The following is a 24796-nucleotide window of genomic DNA, read 5'->3' as shown; positions in this document are numbered from 1 at the left end:
AGTTTGGAATTTCTATTTTTTTGATATTCTCTATTTGATAGAACATTGTTTTAATATGTTCCACTAGTTCTTTGGAGATGATTTCTTAAGTTTTGAATCTACTTAAAACACATGATTTAAGATCTTTATCTAGTAAGTCCAACAACTGGACTTCCTTAGGGACAATTTCTATAGACTGTTTTTCTTTACCCTGGTGTATGGGATTTAGTTTCTTACTTGTATGTCTCATAATAATTTGTTGAAAACTAGACATTTTAAATAATATAATGTGGTAACTCTAGAAATCATATCTCTTCCTTTTTCCAGGACTAAATGTTATTACTGTTTGTTTAGTGGCTTTCATATACTGATTGTGCAAAGTCAGTATTCTTTGTCATCTGTGGCCACTGATGTGTTTGCTTAGTTAGCTACGTGTTTAGTTAATGACAAGGCAGATATTACCATAGGTGCCTTGAAGCAATAAATCTCCTAGACTTTTCCAAGCAGTGCTGTGTGTGAGGTGGGGCATGCCTTCAACCGTGCGGGTAGACAGCTTATAGCTCTGCCTTACCTCTCATTTCTTGCTTGTAGAGTCTCAAAGTCAGCTAGAGGTGAGGGGAGACTAGGGCCTTTTCAGCCCTTTCTGGGCTGTTCACAGCCTTGCTCATAACTGGATTCCTAATAATATATCTGAGATTTTCAGAGTTCCCTGTGGACGTCTTATTTGCCAGCTTTTCCTTAATTTTTTTTTTTTTTTTTTTTGGTCAGCTTCTTATTTGCTTGGACTTTTATCACTACTTCAGGTAGCTGAAATGTTAAGTAAATGTCCTGGGGATTAGGGGCGGGGTGGGAATTGAAGTGAGCCTTCTCTGAGTCAGATCAAATAAAGGCAAGGCCTGAGGGAGGAGTTTCCAGGGAAATGCCAGGAATCAGATGATGGCATGTCCCCTCTATGATACTGTGGTTTTGAGGCTGTTGGTTTGCAAGGCTACTTCAGATTTTAGGAAAGGACCATGGGATTAGGTAAGTTAAAACATCACAAAACTTGGCTCTTATTGATATTCCTTTTTTTTTTTTTTAATAAACATGAGTTGGATTTTACACACATTTGGTTAATTCCCAAGGTTCTAAAACAGCTGATATACAATGTTTGCCAACATTTTCGGTGCTGTTGGAGAGGAACACTTTTGTGCTGCTGACACCTGGGTCTTTTTCTTAAAACACAAACAGCAACACTTTTATTTATTGTCTTGACAGCATAATGTTAGCAAGTACACATGCACAAAACCTCTTTGCTCATAGTGATTGTAACTGAACACATCAACTCTTGTGCTTGAAAAAAATTCCCAAAATAAAAAAGTAAAAATTCCATTCCTTGCATATTGACCTGCATGCTTTTGGTACTGTTACGATCATAGCCTCATTTTATTGTTATATTCTTTTATTTGCATTGTATCCTATGTCTCTTCATAATGAACCTTTCAGTGATTAACATTATGTCATTTATATACCAGAATAATTTCACTAATTTTTTGATTTAAGAGCTCTCAATTTTTACCAATATTAAAATTATGCTTCTTATACTACAGGCATGTAGTTTACTATTTAAAACTTTTTTCCCTTAAGATAAATTCTGTGTAGTAATGTTTACTATCAAAGACTACAAACATTTTATACCTCAAGTTATTTCCAAAAGGATTATATAAATTATATTTTCATCAATAACATGTTACTAACATTGTCATTAAATGTTTTAATTAAAAATATATTATTAAAATTATTAAAAAATATTAATAAATTAACACATAATTAATAAAATTGAGCTACTTTTTTTTCATGGTACTGGGGTTTGAACTCAGAGTCTCTACTCTAGGCAGGCACTCTGTCACTTGAGGCACAATCCCAAGCCCTTTTGCTTTAGGTTATTTTTCCGATAAGGTCTTGTATTTTTTGCCCCGACCAGCCTCAGACCACAGCCCTCCTACCTATACCTCTCACATAGCTGGCATTACAGATGGCACGCCCATGCCTGGCTTGTTTGTTGAGATGTAGGTCTTGCTGACATTTTGCCTGGATGGCTTTGAACCACATCCTCCTGAGTAGCTGGGATTATAGAAATGAGTTACTGTGTTTGGCTGCTTGAGCAGCTTTTATTTCTTCTTATTTTTATGTAAATTTTCTATTTTGTGGTCTTAAAAGATGCTATAGCTATCTTATGCATAGCAATTGATATTTTTTTCACTTCTGAAGAAATAATTAAGAGATTATCATTATAGCATAGTATTCAGTTGAAGCCACTTACAATCATATCTTGATATTAACATGCCTCTTAATCTTTGTCACAATTCTTTTTTTTTTTTTGGTGGTTTTGGGGTTTAAACTCTGGGCCTCATACTTGCTAGGTAGGCACTCTACCACTTGAGCCAGCCACTCCTCCAGCCTGTCACAATTTTTTAAACTATTTAAAGGGTACTTTTTATTCTAGCAATGAAGTAACCCTTATATAAACTTCTCAGATACTAGTAGTATCATAGCTTTCAAACATTCCATGAAAAATATCCTTTAACTCCAATACAATTTCAAGCACTTATGCCCTTTGTTAATGTATTAAATTATATGATACATTGTTTCTTGAGGAAAATGTATTATTGAATGTTACATAATTAATGCTTAAGCAAACTCGTAGACTATACCACTTTAAAGGGCTGAGGATTTCTTATTTAGTGATTGTAAAAATGACATCTTAGCCTGACATTGGTGACTTTCTGCAAATTTTTCAGCATTGCCTTTCCTTGCAGCCTGACCTCTGTTTTTGCTTTTTTCCCAGTTTAAGGCCAATCCTCCTGCTGTGACGTTTGAACTTACTGGAGAGACAGATGGCATATTTATGATAGAACCAGATGGACTTCTATATTACGCCAGCACCCTGGACAGAGAAACAAGACCCATTCACAATCTGCAGGTGAACTGAGCTGGGACAAAGGGATGGGACTCCACCTACAGCCCCCTCAATCCTGGAAGTCTCACTGGCACCTTTGTCCCTTGCCTCCCGTTACAGCTCTCCTAACATTAATGGGCTAATGGCATAGCTTATGAACCTCATATGGCCATTTTTGACAACTACGGAGGGACATGGCAAAGGTGCCCTCTTCCTTAGGCTTTTTGACCAGAGTAATCCAATTTACATTGCCAAGGCTCTCAGATGGCCTTACCCATGTTCAGTCACTGGGGCTAAAACCAGGCCAGTGCTCCTCTGCTGTGCCGCTAGTACCTGCCTGTAGCCATTGCATGGGTTCTAGTCCCACACGAAGGCAGCCTCAGTACTGGGGTGGAGTTTCTGCCAGCCTTGGAAAAAGCAGAAGTAGCCAATGGTGAGAGGACAACTGAAAGGACCCTTTTCCTCTCTTTGCCCACAGTTTTCATGGTCAGTATATGAATATCAAAGAATGGCATGAGAGTAAGCCAACAGCTTCCTGTCTGACACCTTCTGCCATGGGCTCAGCAAGCCACCCACCATCACAGCTCTGAGAGCCACTATCACAAGACTCTTCCATAGCCTCCTAGGTCAAAGTGTTCTCATGTCACTGACTGCAGTCACTTAGAGCACTCTCATGTCCAGTGTCTAGCACCTTCTCTTTCTGGAAAGCAACCACCATGATCAGCCAGATTGAACTCATCAGATCCTCCTTTAGCAGATCCCAGTTTGGGCTCTTGTGAGTTCTTTGTCTTCTATAGTCACCAGGCTATTTGAGTTCTAATTGCCTTTAAGTGACTTCTGGGCATGGGATATAAATTCCAGTGTCTCACCAGAGTTGTTTCCTTTTCCTCCACCTCAGCTTGCAGCCCTGGATGCTCAAGGAGCAACGGTGGAGGGCCCAGTTCCCATCACCATAGAAGTGAAGGACATCAATGACAACCGACCCATGTTTCTCCAAGAAAAGTACGAAGGCTCGGTACGGCAGAACTCTCGCCCAGGTAACAGGCAGGAGCCTGGTGAAAGGGTGTAAGATGGATAGAGCAGATGTGTGTGGCTAACAGTTGTAGCTGGCACTCACTTAGCACTTATTTATCTTGTGTAATTTTCACAGTGATCTTCTGGGAGCTGTTTTGTTATTCCTGTTGCTCTAGACCAGGACCTTTCATCCTTGGTACTATTGACATTTTGGGCCTGATAATTTTTTTTTTTTTGGTCAGAGGCTGTCCTGTGCTTTGTAGGATGTCTAGCAGCACCTCTGACCTCTAGCCACTAGAAACCAGTAATACCCTATGCTCCAAGTTATGGCAATAAAATGTCTTTAGAGACTGCAAAGTATACTGTGGAGGTGATGGTCAGGTGGAAACACTACTCTGTAGTTAACTTTAAACCACCTTAGAGTTCAAGGACACCATAGAACAGTCTGGAAAGGTGAGCTCACCTCCCAAACCCTTTCGGGAACCTATGTTGTCACAACCACCGCTGGTTCCCTGCTTATTTTCTCATACATCTCTCAGAGGAAGCTATCTTTTCTATATACTGCATTGACCTTCTAACCTTCATTTCCACAAAATACTTTCTTCAAGGCATAGTATGAGCACCAGGTACCTCTGAAAAAGCATCACATCATAACAGTGCACAAAAAAAAATGAATATTAGACTTCCAAGTTCTCAGAAAGACTCTCAGCCATTTCCATGAACTCACAGTTGATTAATCTTTCATGTTACTCAGCCTCATCCTTTTCTCTGTCTTCAGTGCCTACAACTAATAATTCAAGAAGTAAAACCCCATCCACTTTATTATGTAGAGGAACTCCATCGTCCCCAACCTTTGACCTTGAGGTTGCTACCAAAGACATCCTCTGAGGCTTTGCTGTGTAAGAGTCCTCAAGGACTTACCTTTGTTCTCTTTACCAACAAAATCTTCTAGAGATATGATTCTTAAACTTTGTGGTCTCAGGATTCTCACATTGTCTTAAAGTTTTTTGAGGACCTCAACAAAATTTTGGATATATGCATTATATCCAGTAGTATTCCAGTCAATGTTTAACAGTTGTTTTCCTGGGGAAGGAGGGTTGGAAAGCCCTGATGTGTGGCATTTGCAAATTCCAATAGTAGAAATACACATTGTGGCCTATGATAATAACAAGTTCAAGCTACCAATAGTGTAAATAATTGACTCACAAAATTTCTGAAATTTCACAACTGGTTGTCACAAGCTGACTCCAGAACTCACTGGTTATATGTATCCATATTACTGTATTTGAAATTAAAAAAAAATTATTAAATCATTTAAAAGAATACAGTTTTGCATGTATACATTTTAATGAAAATTGAATTTTTAGGACAAAAACATTTAGTGAGAGTAGTAGCATTGTTTTAATCTTTACAAAATTTGTTTAATGTCTGGATTAATAGAAAAACATTGGGTTATCACATGTGATTCTATATTCATTTTGTTGCTGAATGCTATTCTTTCCTGAAGTAGTACATGAAGAAAAATTAGCTTCACATGGTATATAGTTGGGAGAGGAATGTTTTAACAGCATTTTCAGATAACTGTGGACATTCTTTGATATGTTACCATAACCTGAAAAGTGATGGTTTCTTAAAGATTAGTTGCAATGTGGATTCTGAAGCCCTGTCATGTTTGTACTCCTTTCTAAGAAAATCCATTAAATTATCTTGTCCTTTGAATAGTTCTTTACACATGAGTGATTTCTAACTTCATAAACCCCTTGAAACAGATTCAGTGACCCTCAGAGGTCCCCCTAGATTACACTTTGAGAAACCCTAAGGGAAGGAGAACATTGGAGGGGGTGAATTTAACTATGATAGGTTATAAGAACTTTTGTAAATGTCGCAGTATACCTCCAATATAACAGTAACATGATAATAAAAAATTTAAGAAAAGAAATGAGTGGAAATGTTTGCAAGGAATAGATTCATAATCAATGCACACTTTTTCAGTATAATGAATTTGAGAGGAAATGCTAAAAAAAAAAAAAGAGGGAGAAATCCTAAGGGAAGGAGTAGAATAAAGGTTCATTTTCCCACTGATACAAATCATGGCACTTTCTCCCTTTTGATTGTGCTTCTTAGAAGGTAGAAGTGGCTATGTTTGGTTAGGATTTCAATGACTTCTTTTTTTTTTCTGGGTATGTTTTATTAAACAGGAAAGCCCTTCATGTATGTTAATGCTACAGACCTGGATGATCCAACCACTCCCAATGGCCAACTTTTTTATCAGATTGTTATTCAGCTTCCCAAAATTGGTGATGTCATGTACTTTCAGATCAACAACAGAACAGGAGGGATATCGCTCACCCCCCAAGGTAAGTCAAGAGATGCCCTCATAGGCCTGAGTCAGAGAAAGGATCTTAGGTCTGTCACCTTCACAGGATTTCCTTTTCTCCCTTGTTTACCACAGGATCTCAAGAATTGGATCCAGCTAAGAATTCTTACTACAATCTGGTAGTCTCAGTAAAGGACATGAGAGGTCAGAATGAGAATTCCTTCAGTGACACCACATCTGTGGATATTACGGTGAAGGAGAATATCTGGAAAGCACCAGAAGCTGTGGAGGTTATCGAAAACTCCACTGATCCTCACCCCATCAAAATCACTAAGGTAGTGGCCAAGTGACACCTAGAGCCTCCTAAATATATATGCTTGTTGTGTAGACCTACCTCAGAGTCTTCACCTACACATCTTTATATCACGTACTTATAAAGCAAATTAAACAGTCTTTGGCCCCATGTCTTTGGAGATTAGCATCATGGGCAGAAAATTTGGATTCAGACATATAATTAAACTTTCAGAGAGAACTTCACTCACCCTCACTTTAAAAGTAGTTGTCAGGGTTGTTGTTCCTGGTTAGCAGTGTGGGATATGGCTGTCTTAGAGTGGGTTGTATCTGGCACACCCATAATGTACATGTACGTGGTTTAAATTTGGGGTGGCAAATACTTTTAAAGATCTGCCTTTTGATCTGGTGGGAAAAGTCTTGTCCAAATAGACTCATTCGATCAGAGGCTGAGAGCAGAGACAGGCCTGGTCTAGAGTAAGAGTCATAAGGTAATCTTGCTCCTTGGAAATCCTGTGCTCTATCTACTGTATGTGCCTCTCCCTGCATTCAGTGGTCCTTCTCTTACTTCCATAGTGGACACACTCACCCTGATGGCCCCTCAACTTAGCTTCAGGAAATCCAGTCCGGACCCTACTAACATTTGATCTTTTCTGGAATCCCAGGAGATTCCTTGGCATTAAGGTTGGTGGAAGAGCCCTGAATTTGGAAGCAGATGACTGAAACCATGTTTTTGAGCCATTAATTTATGATGAATCATAAACAAGTATGTCACTATGCTGAGCCCCTATTTCTCATCAGTGAAATGGGGATAATAAAATCTCTTAGGCATATTATGAAGACTCACTGAGGTAGTAGCTGTGAAAATGGATGAAAGATGTTAACATTATAAAGAAGTACCAGTCTGTATTTCCGCTAATATTAAAAAAAAATGATTATATTGTTAAGGAATGGCCCATGTCATCATATCTATGGTCAACTGAAAGGGACTTACATTTATTGAATGTTGAACTAATTGATGTCACCTTTAGGAAATAAAAACACAAGAGGAATTTTGCCTTGCAAGATAAGCAAGCATGCCCATATTCATTATTGTGAGAATTTCAGATTTGGGGCCTGGACCAACATCGTCAAAAATGAGAATCATAAATGCAAAAAAGAACCCAATATGCTCAGTTGCTCTTGAGCTAACAAAGAAAATTAATTCTGGGGTGCCACACCCAAATTCCAGGCCTGGAGAAAGTGCGCGACTGTTCTGAAACCCACAAAGAATAGGAGTATGGCTCAAGGCAAAGGAATGCAGGCTGAATTTTTAGCACATGGGGGATGCTTGCTTTAGGTCCAGGAATGCACTCTCTGGCATGCACAGTGGGTGGTGCTTAGATAACTAGCAAGGGACAAAGTTCCTTGATAACTCTCCAAACTAGTCTGAGAGAATAATTTCATGTGGAAATTTCAACTAGCTCTTGGACCTTGGGCAAATCACCTAATTTTTTTGTGCCCTAGTTTCTTCATCAAGAAAGGAGGGATAGCTGTCGTCTCTATTTCATAGGACTCTTTGAAGATGAAATGAGATAATACATAAAAGTGTTTAGAATTGTGCAGGCATGTGGTAACTCAATAAATGTGATTATTGGTGTTAGTAACAGATTATCAGAGAAGCCAGTAGCAAGTAGATTGGTCTTACTATGAAGTTTGTTTATTTACTTTTGTCAGATTGTTTGCAAAACAACTCTAGGAGTTGGCAGTTAATTTTTCGGGAAGAATGTACCTTATGTATACATCATTTGTCTTACTTAACTAATTGCATGGAGAAGGGTCTAAAGTGTCCCCTAAGTTTTAGGAGCTCATCATACACCATGACTTGGTTCTTAGAGAATGCCAGCTGTCAAGTACACTTTGCTTCTTAAATTGATGTTTTATAAATTTGAAGCCTTAACAGTCAGACTTCCAAAGGAAAACAAGCCACTACCTCTTTACAAAGAATTGCTTTAGAGAAGAAAGTTTCCCTGTTTTGCTGTTTTTTTTTAAGTAACAAAAAAGTTTTTTTTTTTTTAAAGTCATGTTTTAGGTTGAAAATGAAAAAAATGCAATTCCGTTGTTGTAAGAAACTACTGACATACAAAGTTGTCAGAAATTTCAAACTAAGGACCAGAAGGGTATTCATTTCCTTTCTGTTTCTCTGGGTCTGCACTGTCTCTTTTCACTGGTCACCTTTGGCTCTGCAGGTGCAATGGAATGATCCAGGTGCACATTACTCGTTACTTGATAAGGAGAAGCTGCCAAGATTCCCATTCTCAATTGACCAGGAAGGAAATATTTATGTGACCCAGCCCTTGGACCGAGAAGAAAAGGATTCAGTGAGTAAAATGGGGAGAGTTTCGCAAGTGACAAGACAAAGTCCTATGTCTGCTTACAATTGAAAACAAAATTGATTTTACTTAAAAAAAATCTGCATTCCCAACCTTGATGTATTATTGACTCTCAACCATGACAATTTTATAACTTCATGACTCATTTAATTTTTTCTCATTTTCCAATACTAATTGAAAATAAAAGGGCTGGCAGAGTGGCTCAAGTGGTAGAGCACCTGCCTAGCAGGCGTGAAGCCAGGAGTTCAAACCCCAGTATGACCACCCCCCCAAAACAACAACAACAAAAACCAGAAATAAGGAGGGAAGAGGAAATAGAAACAAAACTGCTATTTTTCTGTTTTAAGAGGGACAGTAAAAGAGTCTTGACTCTGACCTTCCTGTTGTAGTATGTTTTTTATGCAGTTGCAAAGGATGAGTATGGAAAACTACTTTCAAAGCCACTCGACATTCATGTGAAGGTTAAAGACATTAATGATAACCCACCGACATGCCCATCTGCAGTGACTGTATTTGAGGTCCAGGAGAATGAAGTACTGGGTAAGAATTGAGCTGTTCATCAATGTGCAATTGTTTTCCCTGTGAACTCTGTGATCCCTTTCTTCTGTCGGGTAAAAGATGGGCAGGTGAACCTAGTCTGTGCGGTCACTTGTTCATCTCAGGCATAGCATAGATTTGAATGTACCATGAGAGTCACATAAGTGCAACTTTTTGGATCAAACACTGGGTAGTGTTCTTGAATTGGACTTTGTATGGCTGCCATCTCCACCACCAATATTATTAATATGATCTACCTCAACTACATACTGGTATCATTTGCAACAGTTTCCCTAAGTCATCTTATTTGACCCCTAATGAAATCAAAAGCTCTTCCTAAATAACTTAAACATTTATATACAAAGTCAAATCCCCCAAAATGAGTAAAAAACACATTGGAAATTGAATTTGACCCTGAGTCTCCCTCTCTAGGAAGCTGGTAATAATTCAGATGAAGTTAAGTCCATTTGTATTTATTCTTTTAGTTTTCTCTTGTTTCTCTATCCTTCCTCCCCCCGCAATATCATGAAGACTGTCATGAAGCCCCTACCTCCATAAAGTATTCTTGGATACTGTCAAGTGATGCTGTGTGTGCCCCTGAATCAGCCAGGGCTGCCACCTGTCCTGTCTTCAGTCACTCAGAGACATGGTGCTCCTTGCACTCTGGCACATGCACAGAGTCCTCCTGCCCCCATGGAGGAGTGTTCCCTAATGATGACAGTCCTCATGGTGCCTTTGACTTGTGGAAGTTTCCTGTGGAGTGGGAGAACCATGACCTCAGTGTTATGCTCACTTGCTGAGGAAACACCCAAAGCAGGGTTGCTCAGACAAAGGATCACAAAATGAGGCAGGGCACACTTTCTTCCCATCACACAGACACTTTTCTTGCAAGACGTGTATACCCCACAAAAGTTACTGATTTGTGATAGATTCAGAAATAAACAGCAGCTGCTACACTAGGTACAGATTCTCTTCTGTTGGGTTGCTTACATGGCCTTCAACACTGCCCATGAGACACTCCCGCATGTGTCCAGTTCCACTGTAGACATAGTGTAGATACTTCCCTTCCCCAGCTCCCCAAACCAAGACTCCTCTACATTTTCAAATAAGTCAATGCATGCAAACTGCTATGAGAGGAATATAACCTAACTCAAAAAATGGGTTGAAACCGAGTGGTGTATATCTGTAATCCTAGCACTGGGGAGGCAGAGACAGGAGGATAGTGAGTTCAAGGCCAGTCCAGCCACAAAGTGAGACCCTGTCTCACCACCTCCCTCCCCAAAAAAAAAGGATGGGGAAGAGGTGGGATTTTTACCACATGTAAAGAAACCCACAGTTCCTACTTCATGGAACCAGATGACCCGGAATCTCTCGGCATTGACCCAGAAGTGGTGGAGCACAGTCATAGCCACTGACTTCCGGAGCTCCTTGGACTAAAACAGTCACAGGAAAAAAAATACTTGGGCTGTAGCCTGCAGTCTGGTGGGAAGGGTGTGTGCCTGATCTTTGCCTTATGCTATCTTTGGGGTGGAGTTGTTCTCTGAAGGTTGTTCCCTACAGTTGCTTTAAAGTTGGTTTCTCCTGGTTTAGTTCCTCCGTTTGCCAAGTGCATAAGTGTCCTAGGGCTGATGAAATGAATCACCACAAACTCATGACTTAAAACAACAGAAAGTTACTCTCTTAGTTCTGGAGGCTGGGAGACTAAAATCAAGGTACTAGAGTCTCTAGTGGAGAATCCTTTGCCTCTTCTGTCTTCTGTTGGCTGTTGGTGGCCACATAGCTCTGATTTCTGAGCTCTCCCTTAATGCCATCTCTTCCTCTGTGTGTGTCTCAGTGTTCTCATCTGATAAATGATTTAGGGGTTACCCTAAACTATCCAGGATGGTTTCAACTCAATTTCCTTATCTAATTGCATCTGTAATAACCCTATTTCCAAAGAAGGTCCCATAATGAGAATTTGGGTGGACAAGAATATGAATTGGGGGGCACTGTGTGCTGAATTGTGTCCTCTCCAAATTCATTTGTTTAAGTCCTAACCCCTGTGTGGGCTGAATTGTGCCCGTCTTCCCATTCATATAGTGAGTTCTAACCACTAGTACTTCAGAATATGGCTCTTTGGAGATAGGATCTTTAAAGGGAGAATTGAGGTAAAATGTGGTCCTTATAGTAGCTCTAATCCAGTATGACTGGAATTTTCTGTTAAGAGGAAATTTGGGCACAGAGAGGTCAGGGGAAGATGATATGAATAGGCACAGCTATTCATTCGCAAGCCAGAGAGGAGCCTCAGGAGAAACTAGCCTTGTCAATGCCTTGATCTCAGACGTCCTGTCTCTAGAGGTGTGACAACATAAATTTCTGTTGTCCAAGCCACCTAGTGCATGGTACCATGGAATGGCAGCCTTGGCTAACTAATACACTATCGTATTCAGCAAATTACACCATGAGAAGGGTAAGGAACCAAAATAAATCTGAAAGTCCTTGCTACCCAACATTATTCACAGTGCTTCTTAGGAACCTACTTATCCAGTGAAACCTTCTTTTTTTTCTTTTTTAAATAGGCATATATTAAATTGTACAAAGTGAGGGGGTCATCATGACACTTTCATACATGCGTGTAATGGATTTTGATCATCGCCTAGAACCATTTTAAAATATATGACATGGAGCTGTATGAATGATTTCCTTTTCCTTCTCCACAGGTAGCAGTATTGGAATCTTTACCGCCCATGACCTGGATGAAAAAAACACTGTCAACAGTATTTTAAAGTACAAAATTGTGGTGCAAGCCCCCCAGATTCCCATAGATGGACTCTTTCTGGTTGAAGAATATGAGGGAAAATTCCAGTTAGCTAGACAGTCCTTGAAGAAGCAAGACAGTCCTCAGTACAACCTAACAGTCCAGGTGTCCGACAAAGGTCAGTATGGTGCCTGCTGTCATAAGCACAAATAATTGCTTTTCTTCTAGTTACAATTTGTGAAGCAGCTCTACTGCCTGGATATATTACAGAAAATATTCTTATGTTTAAGAATTCTTCCTTTGTGAAATACATGTAACACAGAGGCAGATGTTTTCATAAAGACGTGAGTTGCAGCTCAGGCAACATTGTTGTGCTAGTCTGAGACCCCTGAGTAGCAGATGCCAAGAGGGGACTCCTTTGAGAACAAATAGAAGGGAGACTAGATGATCATCAAAGTGCAATACAGACCAACCCTGAGTGAAGGAGAGAGGGGGAAGGAGGCTGTGGGAATGTCCCAGTCCACTGCACAGTCAGGAAAGTTCCATGTGTCTGTCTAGGATTCCAAAGTATATTATCTCTGAGAATGGTCCTGGCTTAGCATCACTGCTTTGCTTTGTAGCTGGCTGGGGGCTGCCCATGGGAAATGAAACATTGGTGCAAATACAGTGTTGGATTTCAAAGCACAGCAGTGGGGCCTTCATTAATTAATATCCTGGCTGTCAAAAGTCTGTCAGGCACATTCTTGTGGACACCAGGATCACAAATAGGAAAATTAATTATATTTCCCAATTCTTGATTTTGGGACTCAAAGGGTTCCTCTGTATGAAAGTGGAAGAGTAATGCATCATTGGGGAAGTTCTACCTTCTCCAGTCAGTTCCTATTTGACCATCTGACAAATCAGGAAACAGTCTTCTCTATCCCTTGTACACTTTCTAAACAGGTGGTTCTTAATCTCTGTGGATCACAGGACCCATTGACAGTCTGATGAATTCGCAAACAAATGCACACATTCCTAGACAAATGTGCACAGAGACACAATAAGACATTCAGAGAGAGAGAGAGAGAGTTATTTCTGGGGCACTCAGATTCTTAGAAAGTTAAGAATCATTCTTTGAGTTATTAGCACTAAATCTTAGATTACCAAACAATTCAGTAATTGTTATGCTAGGGGCATAGGTTACACCAGCATGGAAAAGAGAAGTACATTATTTTACCTGTCTTTCATATTCCTCTGCTTCCCATGGAATGGTGATGTACAGGGCGAAATGGAGTTTATCAGGTCTCTAATGTAGAATGTTTGAAACCTGGTAATTGGACAAATTTTGAGGGTCTAATATTTAACAGACACAATGGAAGTCAGTATAACAAATAACCCTCTCATGGTAAAGTTACAGTTTCACATTATTAGCTGTGCATTCTTTTAGTGAACAGTTAATGAGCTTCTGCCTTGTTTGAAGAACCAGGCAAGGTATTGGGGATGCACAGATGAATAAGACCCAGTGTCTGCCCTAAGGAGTGCTTGTTCTGGTAGAGGAGATGGACATGGGAATCAAGAAATTGCAAGGAGCACCATGCAAGGGAGCTCAGAAAGGAAATGAGCAACCCAGTAGAAAGAAAGAGCAGGCTTTCTGGAAGGTGGTAGCTATTGAGCTAAATTTGACATATGACTAGTTACAAAACTGTAAAGACATTGGGACCTGAAGTAGTTTGAAGTTATAAGAGTGCAAAGTAGAAATCAGATTGCAAATTGTTGATGTGCATGAGTACATCTATGGAAAGAATGGACCAGATTATAAATCTATTTATATATAACTATGTGTGTATTGATGGAATTAAACATTCAATTGGGCAACTACAGAAAATTAGAGTCTAGGCGATAATTAGCATAGTTTTACTTAAAAATCAAGAAAGGCCTGTCAAGCAGGAGATCCACTACGGCCCAAAGTTTTTGAAGACCAGTGAGTTCTGGGACTGGAACCACCTCATTCTTGTATGCAAATGTTCTGGGGACCAGCTGTAACTTTAATCAGCATCTGCTTGTTTATAATTAGAGTATTAGACCATGCCTGGCACCATGTTCAGTACACTGAGCACAAAGTCTAGAGTTGGACTACCTGGGTGTATTAGTCAGGAGCCTAGCGGGAAATGGACAGCCTGCTCGTAAGGGGGTAGCTATGAACAGTTTAAAGGAGGATTAAGGGAAAAGGTCATGGGGAGGGTTAAGGGAAACCAGCAGGTAGAGTGGGCTTTCCAACCCTGAAGGCTGAAGGGGCTTCCCTGAGACAGACAGATCGGTGGTAGTAGAAAGGGAAGAGAGATGCTTTCTTCCTGCCCTTCCTCCAGTCTCCTGCCAGGCTTCCCATTGGCAGAACCCAACTATTATTAGGAGGTCAAAGACACCCACTGATACTGTTGATAAGTTCAGCTCCTGATCACAGAGCAGATTGAAGGGCAGACAGAGGATAGAGAGGGCTAAAGGAACATGTGGATTTGAATCCTGGCCCCACAATTAGTTAGCTGTGTGACCTTGGGCAGATTTCCTAACTTTTCTATCCTTTGGCTTTCTCATTTTTTAAATCAGTAGGAAAGGAAACCATATCTATGTCATGAAGTTATTGTGAAGATGAAATGGGTAATGAGGTAAGGCACTTAAGGCAATGTCTGGTAGATAAGACTGCATTAGAAAGCAAGTCTAAGCAGCGTACCAATCCCTCCCCTACCAACCCTTTCTCCAGTGACTTACAGAAGACATTTGAAATCGAACTTTAGGCAATCTCTGTGGTTTATGTATCTTGTCTGTACCTAGGCAAGGGCAGAGTGTGGAGATCAAAGAAGCAAAGGGGACTTTGTTTCCCTGATCAGTACATTTTTTTACTAATCCCAAAGGTCCCAAGGAGCGAGTCTAGGCACAGAGTGCAGTGAGAGATGATTTAAAAGAAGTGGGAAAACCATTCCTAGAGAAGACTATCTTGCAGCTAGGCTAAAGAACTCCAGGAGATGTTGCCCTCTGTACCTGCCTCCCTCACCCCCTTATAAATCTCTGGTAACAGAGAGGCAGAAGTATCTGAACAGGAATCTATATTCAAAGCACACTTACTGGAATATAAAACACAACAACAGAAAGCAAAATGATCTCTCTTCATTCACCTGCCTCCTCTCAGTACTGGCCTGATTTAGAGATAAAGAACAGGTGGGTTGGGCTCAGACTGGGAAAAGAGGCAGGCTGTGCTGCCAGAATTCTGGGAGTGCACAGCAGCAACTGCCCAGCAGAGCTATATTTTGGGGGTAAAGGTGAGCTTCCATTTTGAGTAACAGAATAAATGTTATAAATATATATCAAAAAGCCAAAATCTTTATTTTTATGCATTTAGAATATTTTAAATAGTTCTCAATATTAAAAAGTTGTATGAGTTGTAAGTAATCTTGCCAAAAGTAAAAGGGTTAGTTGTAAGAAATTGTACATAAGATTGGTTTATCATTGATGCCTATTGAAGTAAAAAGAGGAAGGGTTGAAAGTTGCAGGCGGGATCCCTGGCTTGTTTGTAAGCATTCATTGTAAGTAGCACATCACAACAACAATCATACTTATGACCAATACAGTCACTAGGTTGTAGTTTTAAATAAAGAAAATGAAAGAGCAGTATTGTCCTGGTTTTAAACCTATCATGAAATTCTAATGTCATTATTTTAATGGAATCAACCTAAATACGCTCTAGAGAATATGTTATCTTTTATATATTGTTGCAGTTTCCTTATGTTAATCCTTTATTTTAACACTAAGGTGACAGTGACATAATCATATCCACAGAAGGAAACACAGGGCCACTGTATTGGTTTGTAATGTGGGTTTTGATTGTTTGCCCTTTAAATTTTGTTCCCACATGTTCTGTGAGAATGGGGATTCTGGTTTTACTCATTTTGTGAGCCATGTCCCCCTCCCCCTAGTGAACAGAACATCCCATTGCCAGTCTCAGCCACTTGACCTCGGGTAACAACATGAGATCCCATCTCATTTTTACTTTTGAACGTTGGCCTTGCAATCAAATGTAAGTTATATATACATACATACATACATACATATATATATATATATATATATATATATATATATTTGTACTGATGAGAATTTATAATCTGCTTTAACAAAAATAAATGTTCGTGGTAGAAAAAAAAAAAAAAGGCAATGTCTGGTAGATAAGATTGCTAACAATTTGTATTATGATGAGAACTTCCATTTTGTTGTTATCCACATATGTGAATAAGCTGAGTGAGGCTCAGAAACGTTTAGCCCACACTCAAGTTCTCATGTCTCCGATATGGGGTAGAACTAGCATTCAAACAGTGGGATCCCAGAGCCCAGAGTCCTAACCATTATACAATAGAGGATTATGTGGTTCCAATGATGGCAACCTCAACAAAGAACCTGTCCTTTGTTTCTCTTCCCGGGTATCTCTTTCCACCTATACTCCATGGTTAGCTTGGATCTAGGATCAACCTGCTTGCTGTCTTTGATTAGGTCTCCAAATTGTCAAACCCATCCCTCAAGGCTTGTGCCATTTCCTTAAGGTTCTGTGAGCTATCTCACAGCTTTCCTTTGAGTAGGCTAATTGTACTACTACCCCTCTTATTTGGAGAGGAAGACAAAGGTGCCCTTGAGCCTCTCCACCTCAGAAGGCAGAGCTGATAGAGGGCAGATCCATTCAGAGAGGGAGAGATGGCTGTAGGATACTTTGGGCAGGTTTCTGGAAGGATAGCTTTACACTGAACTTTGAAGACTACCTAAGTTTCACTAGTGAGAAAAGGGAGGCCATTTCACACACACACACACACACACACACACACAGACACAGACACACACACACACACACAGACATACACAGACACACACATACACACACACACAGACACACACACACACAGACACACACACACAGACACAGACACACACAGACATACACAGACACACACACAGACACACACACACAGACACACAGACACACACAGACATACACAGACACACACACAGACACACACACACACACACAGACACACACACACACACACACACACACACACACACACACACACACAGAGCCATCCTTCAGGAATAAGCATTCCCTAGGATGGGGCTTTTCCCATCCTAGGATGAGAAAACTTCTCTGAGGTCTTTCTTCAGCTCCCACCTTTCCCTTGATCACCTGTTTGTTGGTGTAGGCAGGGGGCAGAGAAACCCCCATCTATGCAAATTACAGGTCAACTGTGACACTGTGGCTGTGGCTCTCATTTCACTTGCCAGTATTTCCTTACAGAGTTTCGATTTTAATGCATGATTTACAGTGAAAATTTTTGTGATATCCCTTTGTTTTGCAGATTTCAAGACCCTCTGTTTTGTGCAAGTCAATGTGATTGATATAAATGATCAGATTCCCGTCTTTGAAAAATCAGATGTGAGTAGTTGTCACCACTTATTTTTTCTTACTTTGTTCATATTACATGACCCCAACTTCTGGGATAAAAACCACAGACAATAGCTAAGAAAAATGACAGATATGACAGGTAGCCGTGGTTAATGCACCAGTAACAAACCTTAGTGGAAATCTTCAGGGAACAATAACATTCACTATTGTAGTATCTGTGAATGTCTGTTTATAAACTCTTGCCAACAGCTCATTTATTCCAAGGACTGCTTAAAAGCTACAAACACAACCTCTGACAAATTGAAAAGCGCTGAGTGGCTGCTTATGGTTTGTTATTATAGATTTTGTGTATATAAGGACAATAGATAGATTACTGCTAGGTCTCAATCAAGCCTTTTGAGTCAAAATTTAATAGTTGAAGTATTGGCAACTTTATTTTATTTTGTAATAATTGGGTAAGAAAAAAATGAAAAGAAGAAAGTGGATTTTTGGCTTAAGCTGAAGAAAAAAATTCATTCGAGACATTTGTAAGAATTAGAACTGGGCATAAAGAGAAAAGATCAATTTAGAGCATCAAAAAATGGAAATGATTGTTTTCTTGTCTTTGATACAGGCTTCAGACTCAGTGATGGCTTTGTCACTGCTTCCCTTAAAAGGGATGTCTTGATTTATTTAGTTTGGAAGGGAAAGAAGCCCATTTGACTAGATGGTTATGTCACGTTTGAAGTCAGTTATGAGGCAGCCCAGAGTCCTCTTATGAATGTTCCTACATCAAAATAGGGACAAGGCTGGGACAAAGGAGAGAACTGATTTATGATAGGGTTTGGAACAGTAAGAAGTGTGACTGAACGTACCTTGTATAACAGGCACTGATGTTAAGCAAGCATGAAATAAAGAACCCATTTCTTCTCAGCTTCCATTCTCTTTCCCAGTGTGGTGATTTCCCTGCATTTCATCCAGTGTTCTTTAGGCTGAGCATAAGAATTCTGCTTTGGGAGTCTCAGAACTTAGAGATGCAAAAAGGGAAATATATAGGGAATATAGGAAAAATATAGGGAAAGTGAGCCTACTTGTCTCATTGCCCTGTCCTCTCTTAGACCCTTCCAGGTACCATCTTTGGGATCATGGTGCCATGAGAGCTGACCTGCAGATTTCCGGGGGGGGAGGTGTGGAGAATTATTTAGGCCAGCAATAATAGCACAAGCTCTAGAGTTGGACACACATGAGTTTGAATCCCAAGCCTATGATTTGCCAGCTGTGTGATCCTGGATGCGTTTGAACCACCCAGGCTTTTGCTCCTTTGTCAAGTGGAGCTTGGTCATGTAGCCTCTCATAGACTGTTTCGTTGCCTATCTTTTTTTGAGCATTGACTGTACACCAGGCATTCAGGGGCTTTCCATGAATTATTATCTCTCTTAATCCCCATACAGACAGGAAGTAGGTTGTATTGTTATCTCCATTAGACAAATGATCAAACCGGCACAGAAAGAAGTGAGCTAATTTGCTTCAAGGCACTCACCTAACAAATGGCAAATTTAGGACTCATTCCCAGCTCTTTGGCTCTGAAGTTCAAACTCTTAACTGTTATTCCTTAGTTATTTATAATTAAAATAATGTACATTTGCAAAGCATCTGTCACACTTTTGGTATTTAATACATTGTAGCCATTTATATCATTTCTACTATTATAATGACAGTTATTAAACACATTGGATATGGGAGGGGTAGTCTGTTTTAGGATCCTAGGTCTTTGAGATGTTCTTTGGTATCATGGATTTTGGTTTGTAAGTATGACTGATGTTAAGATCAATACAAAGTACTCATTCATAGCAAAAACATGCCTGGGAAATATATATTTTTAATGCCTGGTAAATATTGATGCAAACCATGATGAGGGTCCATTCTGAAACCAAAAAGACAAGTTTTTCCTTTGGCATTTATGGTGGGTGACAATGGACATTGTCATTGTTCCCATCCTCTATTTCCTCCTCAGTATGGAAACCTGACTCTCCCTGAAGACACAGCCATTGGGACCATCATCTTAACCATCCAAGCCACTGATGATGATGAACCGTTTACTGGGAGTTCTAGAATCCTGTATCGGATTATACAGGGAGACAGTGAGGGGAGACTGGGTGTCGACACAGATCCCCAGACCAATGCAGGCTACGTCATGATTAAAAAGGTAAATAGTTTATTTAATGAACTTGTCTTTTTTGTGGATTAGTTTACTTGGGACTGTGTGAGGACTACTAAGCCGAGGTGACATGTTACCTCTTCAGGCATAGCAATGGACTCCTGGCACACACTATCCTTCTCATCCTCCCGAAAAACAGAAAGTTAGGGTTCTAGTTCTACTCTGTCACTATATGGCTGATAGTTTTTACGAGATGTTAATGAATGCCACATAAAATACAAGAACCATGTTTTAAATATAAGTATGTCCCATGTAATATTTAAAAGCATACTAAAAATTGTTTGTTCTTTAGCTGAAATTCAAATTTAAGTAGTTAATCTATATTTTATCTGATAAATCTGGCCACCTCTTTTGGGGTGGCACTTACAGCTTCACTTACTCCTGTGAAAATGTGGGGTGCTAGGACAGATTAAACTCTGTGGCTCTTAGGCTATACACCCTTTATTCTAGCATGCCTGGCACCGACTCCTCCTCAATGGTGACTGGATATTGTTGGGTCTCCTTTTGCAGGCTGATAGGCAAGTTTATCCTTTCACCCCGCTCCTTACTTACATCTTTTATGGTGTTAAGCCCACTGGCTCTGGCTTTGTCACTCCCTCTCTAAGAGCTATGTACTCTTCCAACCCTCCTTCAACCTGCTCCTCTCCCCCACCATGTACACCTGAGTCTTGATTTTTTTCACTGTATCTGCTTCATCTGTGTTAGGACATAAAGGGTTTACCAGGTGACTCACATGGAAGTAACACTCAATATCATTCACTGGATACTTTGAGTTATCCCCTGGAAATACCTTTCTGGGGCAAAGAGTGAAGCCTTCCAGTTAAAAAGGACCAGAGGTAGAGCAACAGAGAATCTGCAAGCATAGTTAGTTGCTGAAGGATTGCACAGCAGGAGATTGGAAGCTGCAAAGGAAGAGTCTGGAAAATAGTTTTGAGTCGGAGTGAATATGAAAGTAGAGGCTAAAACTGAATACAAAATAGAATAATTTCACAGAAAATGGACAAAAGCAAAGAGGAAAAGGTGCTAATGCTAAAGCAGGCCCTGAGACAGTAACTGGGAACTCCAATTGCATTGTCGCTATGGATCCCACCTTGGGCAAAGGGCCTTCCTGGCTTCGGTGGAGAGCTTTGTGTGGGTACAACTCATACCATAGCACTCTGGGTAAGCTTGGCATTTGGAAAAAGATGCTATTATAACTTCCCAGTCATGATTGTCTACATGGAGAGAAGGAAAGGGTAGGGAGAAGGCAGTTTTCAGAGTTGAGAGTGGGTGGCCAGGCAGCATCATTGCGTGATCCTTTTGTACAGTATGGGATAGCTTTCTCCTACCCTTCCCAATCAGGACCAGAGTTCTCTAGGGATTTAAGGGAAGACAGAGGATAGTCCATCCCAGTAGGGATGATTCCTTTATGTCGATATATTTTTTTGTGGTGGCTTATTGTAAATCAACCTAACCTAATTTGGCCCAAATGGGCACATTTAGGGAGGTGTTGGTAACCTATAGTGGTGAGTGATAGGGGTATCCTGCCACGCAAACTTGACATGAGGTGCTGTGCAGCAGACCTCTGACCAAACTTTGTCACATGTTTAGCTTATATTTCAAGTGTCTAGAATATTGCCTGGTACCTTATTGAGGTTTAGTAAATATTTCTTGACTGAATTATTATAATCAGTCCTATGTACAATTACTAACAGTCACATAAGCAATCATTTACCCAGAGAGCCGAAAGTCACAGTTCTCTGTCCACAGGACATGTAATAGCAGTATTCAAGAGAGAGGATTTGTCTGGTCATCCATAGGAAGATTGATACTTAACAGAGCACAGTCAGACTCCTAGAACTCAGAAGGGTTCATCTGTTGGGCCAACCAGGCTTAACCATCTGTTGGCAATGATCAAGTGATATAGTTTATTTTTAACCAAACTGAATACATAAATTCTACTCATTCCACCAAGAAAATCTCTTTGTAAGATTGGTTTGCTAATTAGCAATTGGCACTGACTGAGAGTGCCAGTTGGAAAGCTGTTTTAGCTACCTCTAGAGTATTGACCTCAGATTAGGTTCTTTCAAATGCCAAATAACAACTAACGCTGAGGTGTAGATTTGATTTGGAAACACCAAATGTTAGCCTACTGGATGTAGGAAAAAATGTGACAGGTTTTTTGTGAAAATGTATTGATACGATACAATTGTGATTAAATGTGATACATTTTGGTCTGTATGACATACATGCCAAAGAATTTTATATTGCAGACTTTTAATGTGTTTTTTTTTAATGCATAGCTTAGTCTGACATCTATGTCTCTGCTTACAAAGCTGTCAAAGGATGACCATTACTTCAGAACAATTGTGTCAATCACTTTTAAGCATTGAAACACACTCTGCCCCACTGGGGACTGATGCCTCAGCCCTTATAGGGAAAAGCCTCGAGACAGAAGTTTCGACAAGTCCCTCAAGTGGTGCTTCTAACTGAACAAGTTGTGGAGAGGCTGCCTCACTCAATCTTTACTAAGCCACTGTGGGATCGGCCATCACAGTCCTGGGGCTAAGTGGGGTCAGTCAGGAGCAGGACAGTGCTTCCATGTACATGTGTGTTAAAACTCACATGAGTTCATCTCTATCAGACGTCTTCACTGCTTCCTAGTCCCCTTCCCATAGTGGCCTCTGCCAGTTTAAGATTACTATATTCACTTCTCTACAGTGAGCACATCAACCACATTCAAGTTTTAGGTTTCCTTCCCTTTCCCTAGTCCTCCCATGTGTGGCTGCCCCTTAGTGTGTGACCCATGTCCAATAATATCACTGCATTTGTTTTAGGTCTGAAGTCCACATATGAGGGAGAACATGTGATTTTTTTGGCCTTCTGAGCCTGGCTAACATCGCTTAAGATGATGTGCTCCAGTTTCATCCATTTACTTGTGAATGACAAAATTTCATTCTTCTTTGTGGCCGAATAAAATTCCATTGTGTATAAATACCACATTTTCTTAATCCATTCATTGGTAGTGGAACAGCTTGACTATTTCCCACTTGGCTATTGTGAATAGTGCTGCAATAAACATGGGTGTACAGGTGCCTCTGGAATAACCTGTGTCACGTTCCTTTGGGTCTATCCCTAGGAGTGGTATTGCTGGATCATATGGCAGATCTATGTTTAGTTTTTTAAGAAGCCTCCATATTGTTTTTCAGAGTGGTTGTACTAGCTTACATTCCCACCAGCAGTGTATGAAGGTTCCTTTTCCCCTGCATCCTCACAACATCTGTTGGTGGTGGTGGTCTTGATGATGGCTATCCTAACAGGAGTGAGGTGGAATCTTAGTGTGGTTTTGATTTGCATTTCCTTTATGACCAGTGATGGTGAGCAGTTTTTCATGCCACACAATTTGGAAATGTCTGTAGGATAAGTCCTTCCCAAACTATGGCCTGAGAAAATAACTTTCTAGTGAATGAATGAGTGAAGCGCCCCAGGGTGAAATGAATTTGAGGAGTGTACATTAGATTTCTTCCTCTAGGACAGTCACATGCACACTAAAATATTGAAAGCGCTCATAAATCCCACAGTAGACTGTTTAATGGTTCTATATCATCATTCAAGGAAGGAGATTTTTGCTACACTGAATTAAGAACTGCTCTCTGTATGAGAGTTTTTAAAGTGCATAGGAAATGAATCATTCACGGGAACCAATCACCCCAAAATTAATTTTTCCTCTTTTTCCTTCCACAGCCTCTTGATTTTGAAACAGCACCTGTTTCCACCATTGTGTTCCAAGCAGAAAATCCAGAGCCTCTGGTGTCTGGTGTAGTGTACAACACCAGTTCTTTTGCTTCGTTCAGGCTTATTGTGACAGATGTGAATGAAGCACCTGTATTTTCTCAACACATATTCCAGGAAAAAGTCAGCGAGGACACGGCTGTGGGCACAAAAGTGGGCAATGTGACTGCCAGAGATCCCGAAGGTCTGGGTGTAAGGTACAGGAGAGCAAGGCTGGGCAGGCCTAGACATGTGCTGCGACCACAGCCAGAGGGGCTGAGGAGGAACTGGTCTACACTGGCTAACGGTCTATTGCTGGCTAACAGAGTAGCCAGCAATCTGAGGCAGGGTCTCTGGCCTTCAGTTCAGGCAGGTGTCTCAGACAAGTGGGAAGCAGTGTCGGGTTCATTCCAGCCCATTTGCTGCAGGTCCCAGCTAAGAACTGGTGAGCTCTGCGGTAGGATTCAATTCCTAGAGACTGGGCATGACAGAGCCACGGCCTGTGTCTTAGACAGTCATGTGGTCTGAGGTCTGGGGATAGGTTCCAGCCCCAAGGTAGACTAGAGTTCTAGACAGAGAGCCAAAAGCAAAAGCAGATCGGGCCCCCTTCCAGGGGAAAGGAAATTGTCTGGATGGTGCCTAAGTTCCTTGGCTCTCCAGAGAGCTGGTCGAGGGCAGCAAGACTTAGTCCTTTGGAAAGGAACACATCATGACCGTTAAGGATGTCTCCATCTTTAAACCAAATACACTCCTGGATATTATGCCTAAATAAAAAAAATTTAACTGAAGTTAAAGAATTACATGAACACATATAGTCAAAACATTATAAAAAATGGTTCACGTCTTGTCTCTCCCAAATTCGTCTGTCACACCCTACCGATGAGTTCCAGATATGACCAGGTCACTTCCCCCTTAACACCTGATAGCTGCCCAGTGTTTCCATGGTCTGGCTCTTCCAACCTAGCAGGCCTCACCTTTTGCATCCACTATTTCCCATGTGTACCCCAACACTGCTGAAGCATGTGACTCCCCAACATCTACCAAGCTAGTCCCTGGCCTCCCTGCTCCAGCTTGTGCACCCTCTTTTGCTTGAAGTACCCTTCTTGTCTGTGGTAACATCTCCTTTAGAAATACTTCTTTGACTCCCACAAATTTTTGTGGGGCTCCAGTGGACCCCTTCCATTGTATTTATCACATTTTAATGCAATTGCCTGTCTATGGATCTGCCTCCTCCACTGGCCTATC

The 24796-nt window shown here is 40.6% G+C and overlaps 1 protein-coding gene across 2 annotated transcripts in view; it reads left to right on the top strand.

The window, feature by feature from the left end:
• Cdh17 (cadherin 17) overlaps nucleotides 1-24796 on the top strand; it is a 73357-nt gene that overhangs the window by 33646 nt on the left and 14915 nt on the right. The window contains exons 1-11 of one of the 2 annotated variants that reach the window (XM_074068848.1): nucleotides 905-1002; nucleotides 2807-2941; nucleotides 3816-3954; nucleotides 6130-6288; nucleotides 6384-6583; nucleotides 8768-8899; nucleotides 9301-9451; nucleotides 12148-12363; nucleotides 17558-17634; nucleotides 19598-19789; nucleotides 23525-23769. In XM_074068848.1, the coding sequence (XP_073924949.1) occupies nucleotides 2867-2941; nucleotides 3816-3954; nucleotides 6130-6288; nucleotides 6384-6583; nucleotides 8768-8899; nucleotides 9301-9451; nucleotides 12148-12363; nucleotides 17558-17634; nucleotides 19598-19789; nucleotides 23525-23769 (1586 nt within the window). In that variant the 5' untranslated portion in view covers nucleotides 905-1002; nucleotides 2807-2866. Of the gene's footprint in view, nucleotides 1-904; nucleotides 1003-2806; nucleotides 2942-3815; nucleotides 3955-6129; nucleotides 6289-6383; nucleotides 6584-8767; nucleotides 8900-9300; nucleotides 9452-12147; nucleotides 12364-17557; nucleotides 17635-19597; nucleotides 19790-23524; nucleotides 23770-24796 lie in introns of those variants that run through there. The other variant, XM_074068847.1, reaches the window with a different exon arrangement.

Source organism: Castor canadensis, chromosome 3, assembly GCF_047511655.1.
Source record: "Castor canadensis chromosome 3, mCasCan1.hap1v2, whole genome shotgun sequence".
Taxonomy (NCBI): domain Eukaryota; kingdom Metazoa; phylum Chordata; class Mammalia; order Rodentia; family Castoridae; genus Castor; species Castor canadensis.
Note: the sequence above shows the minus strand (reverse complement) of the source record. Positions and strands in the feature narration are given on the sequence as shown.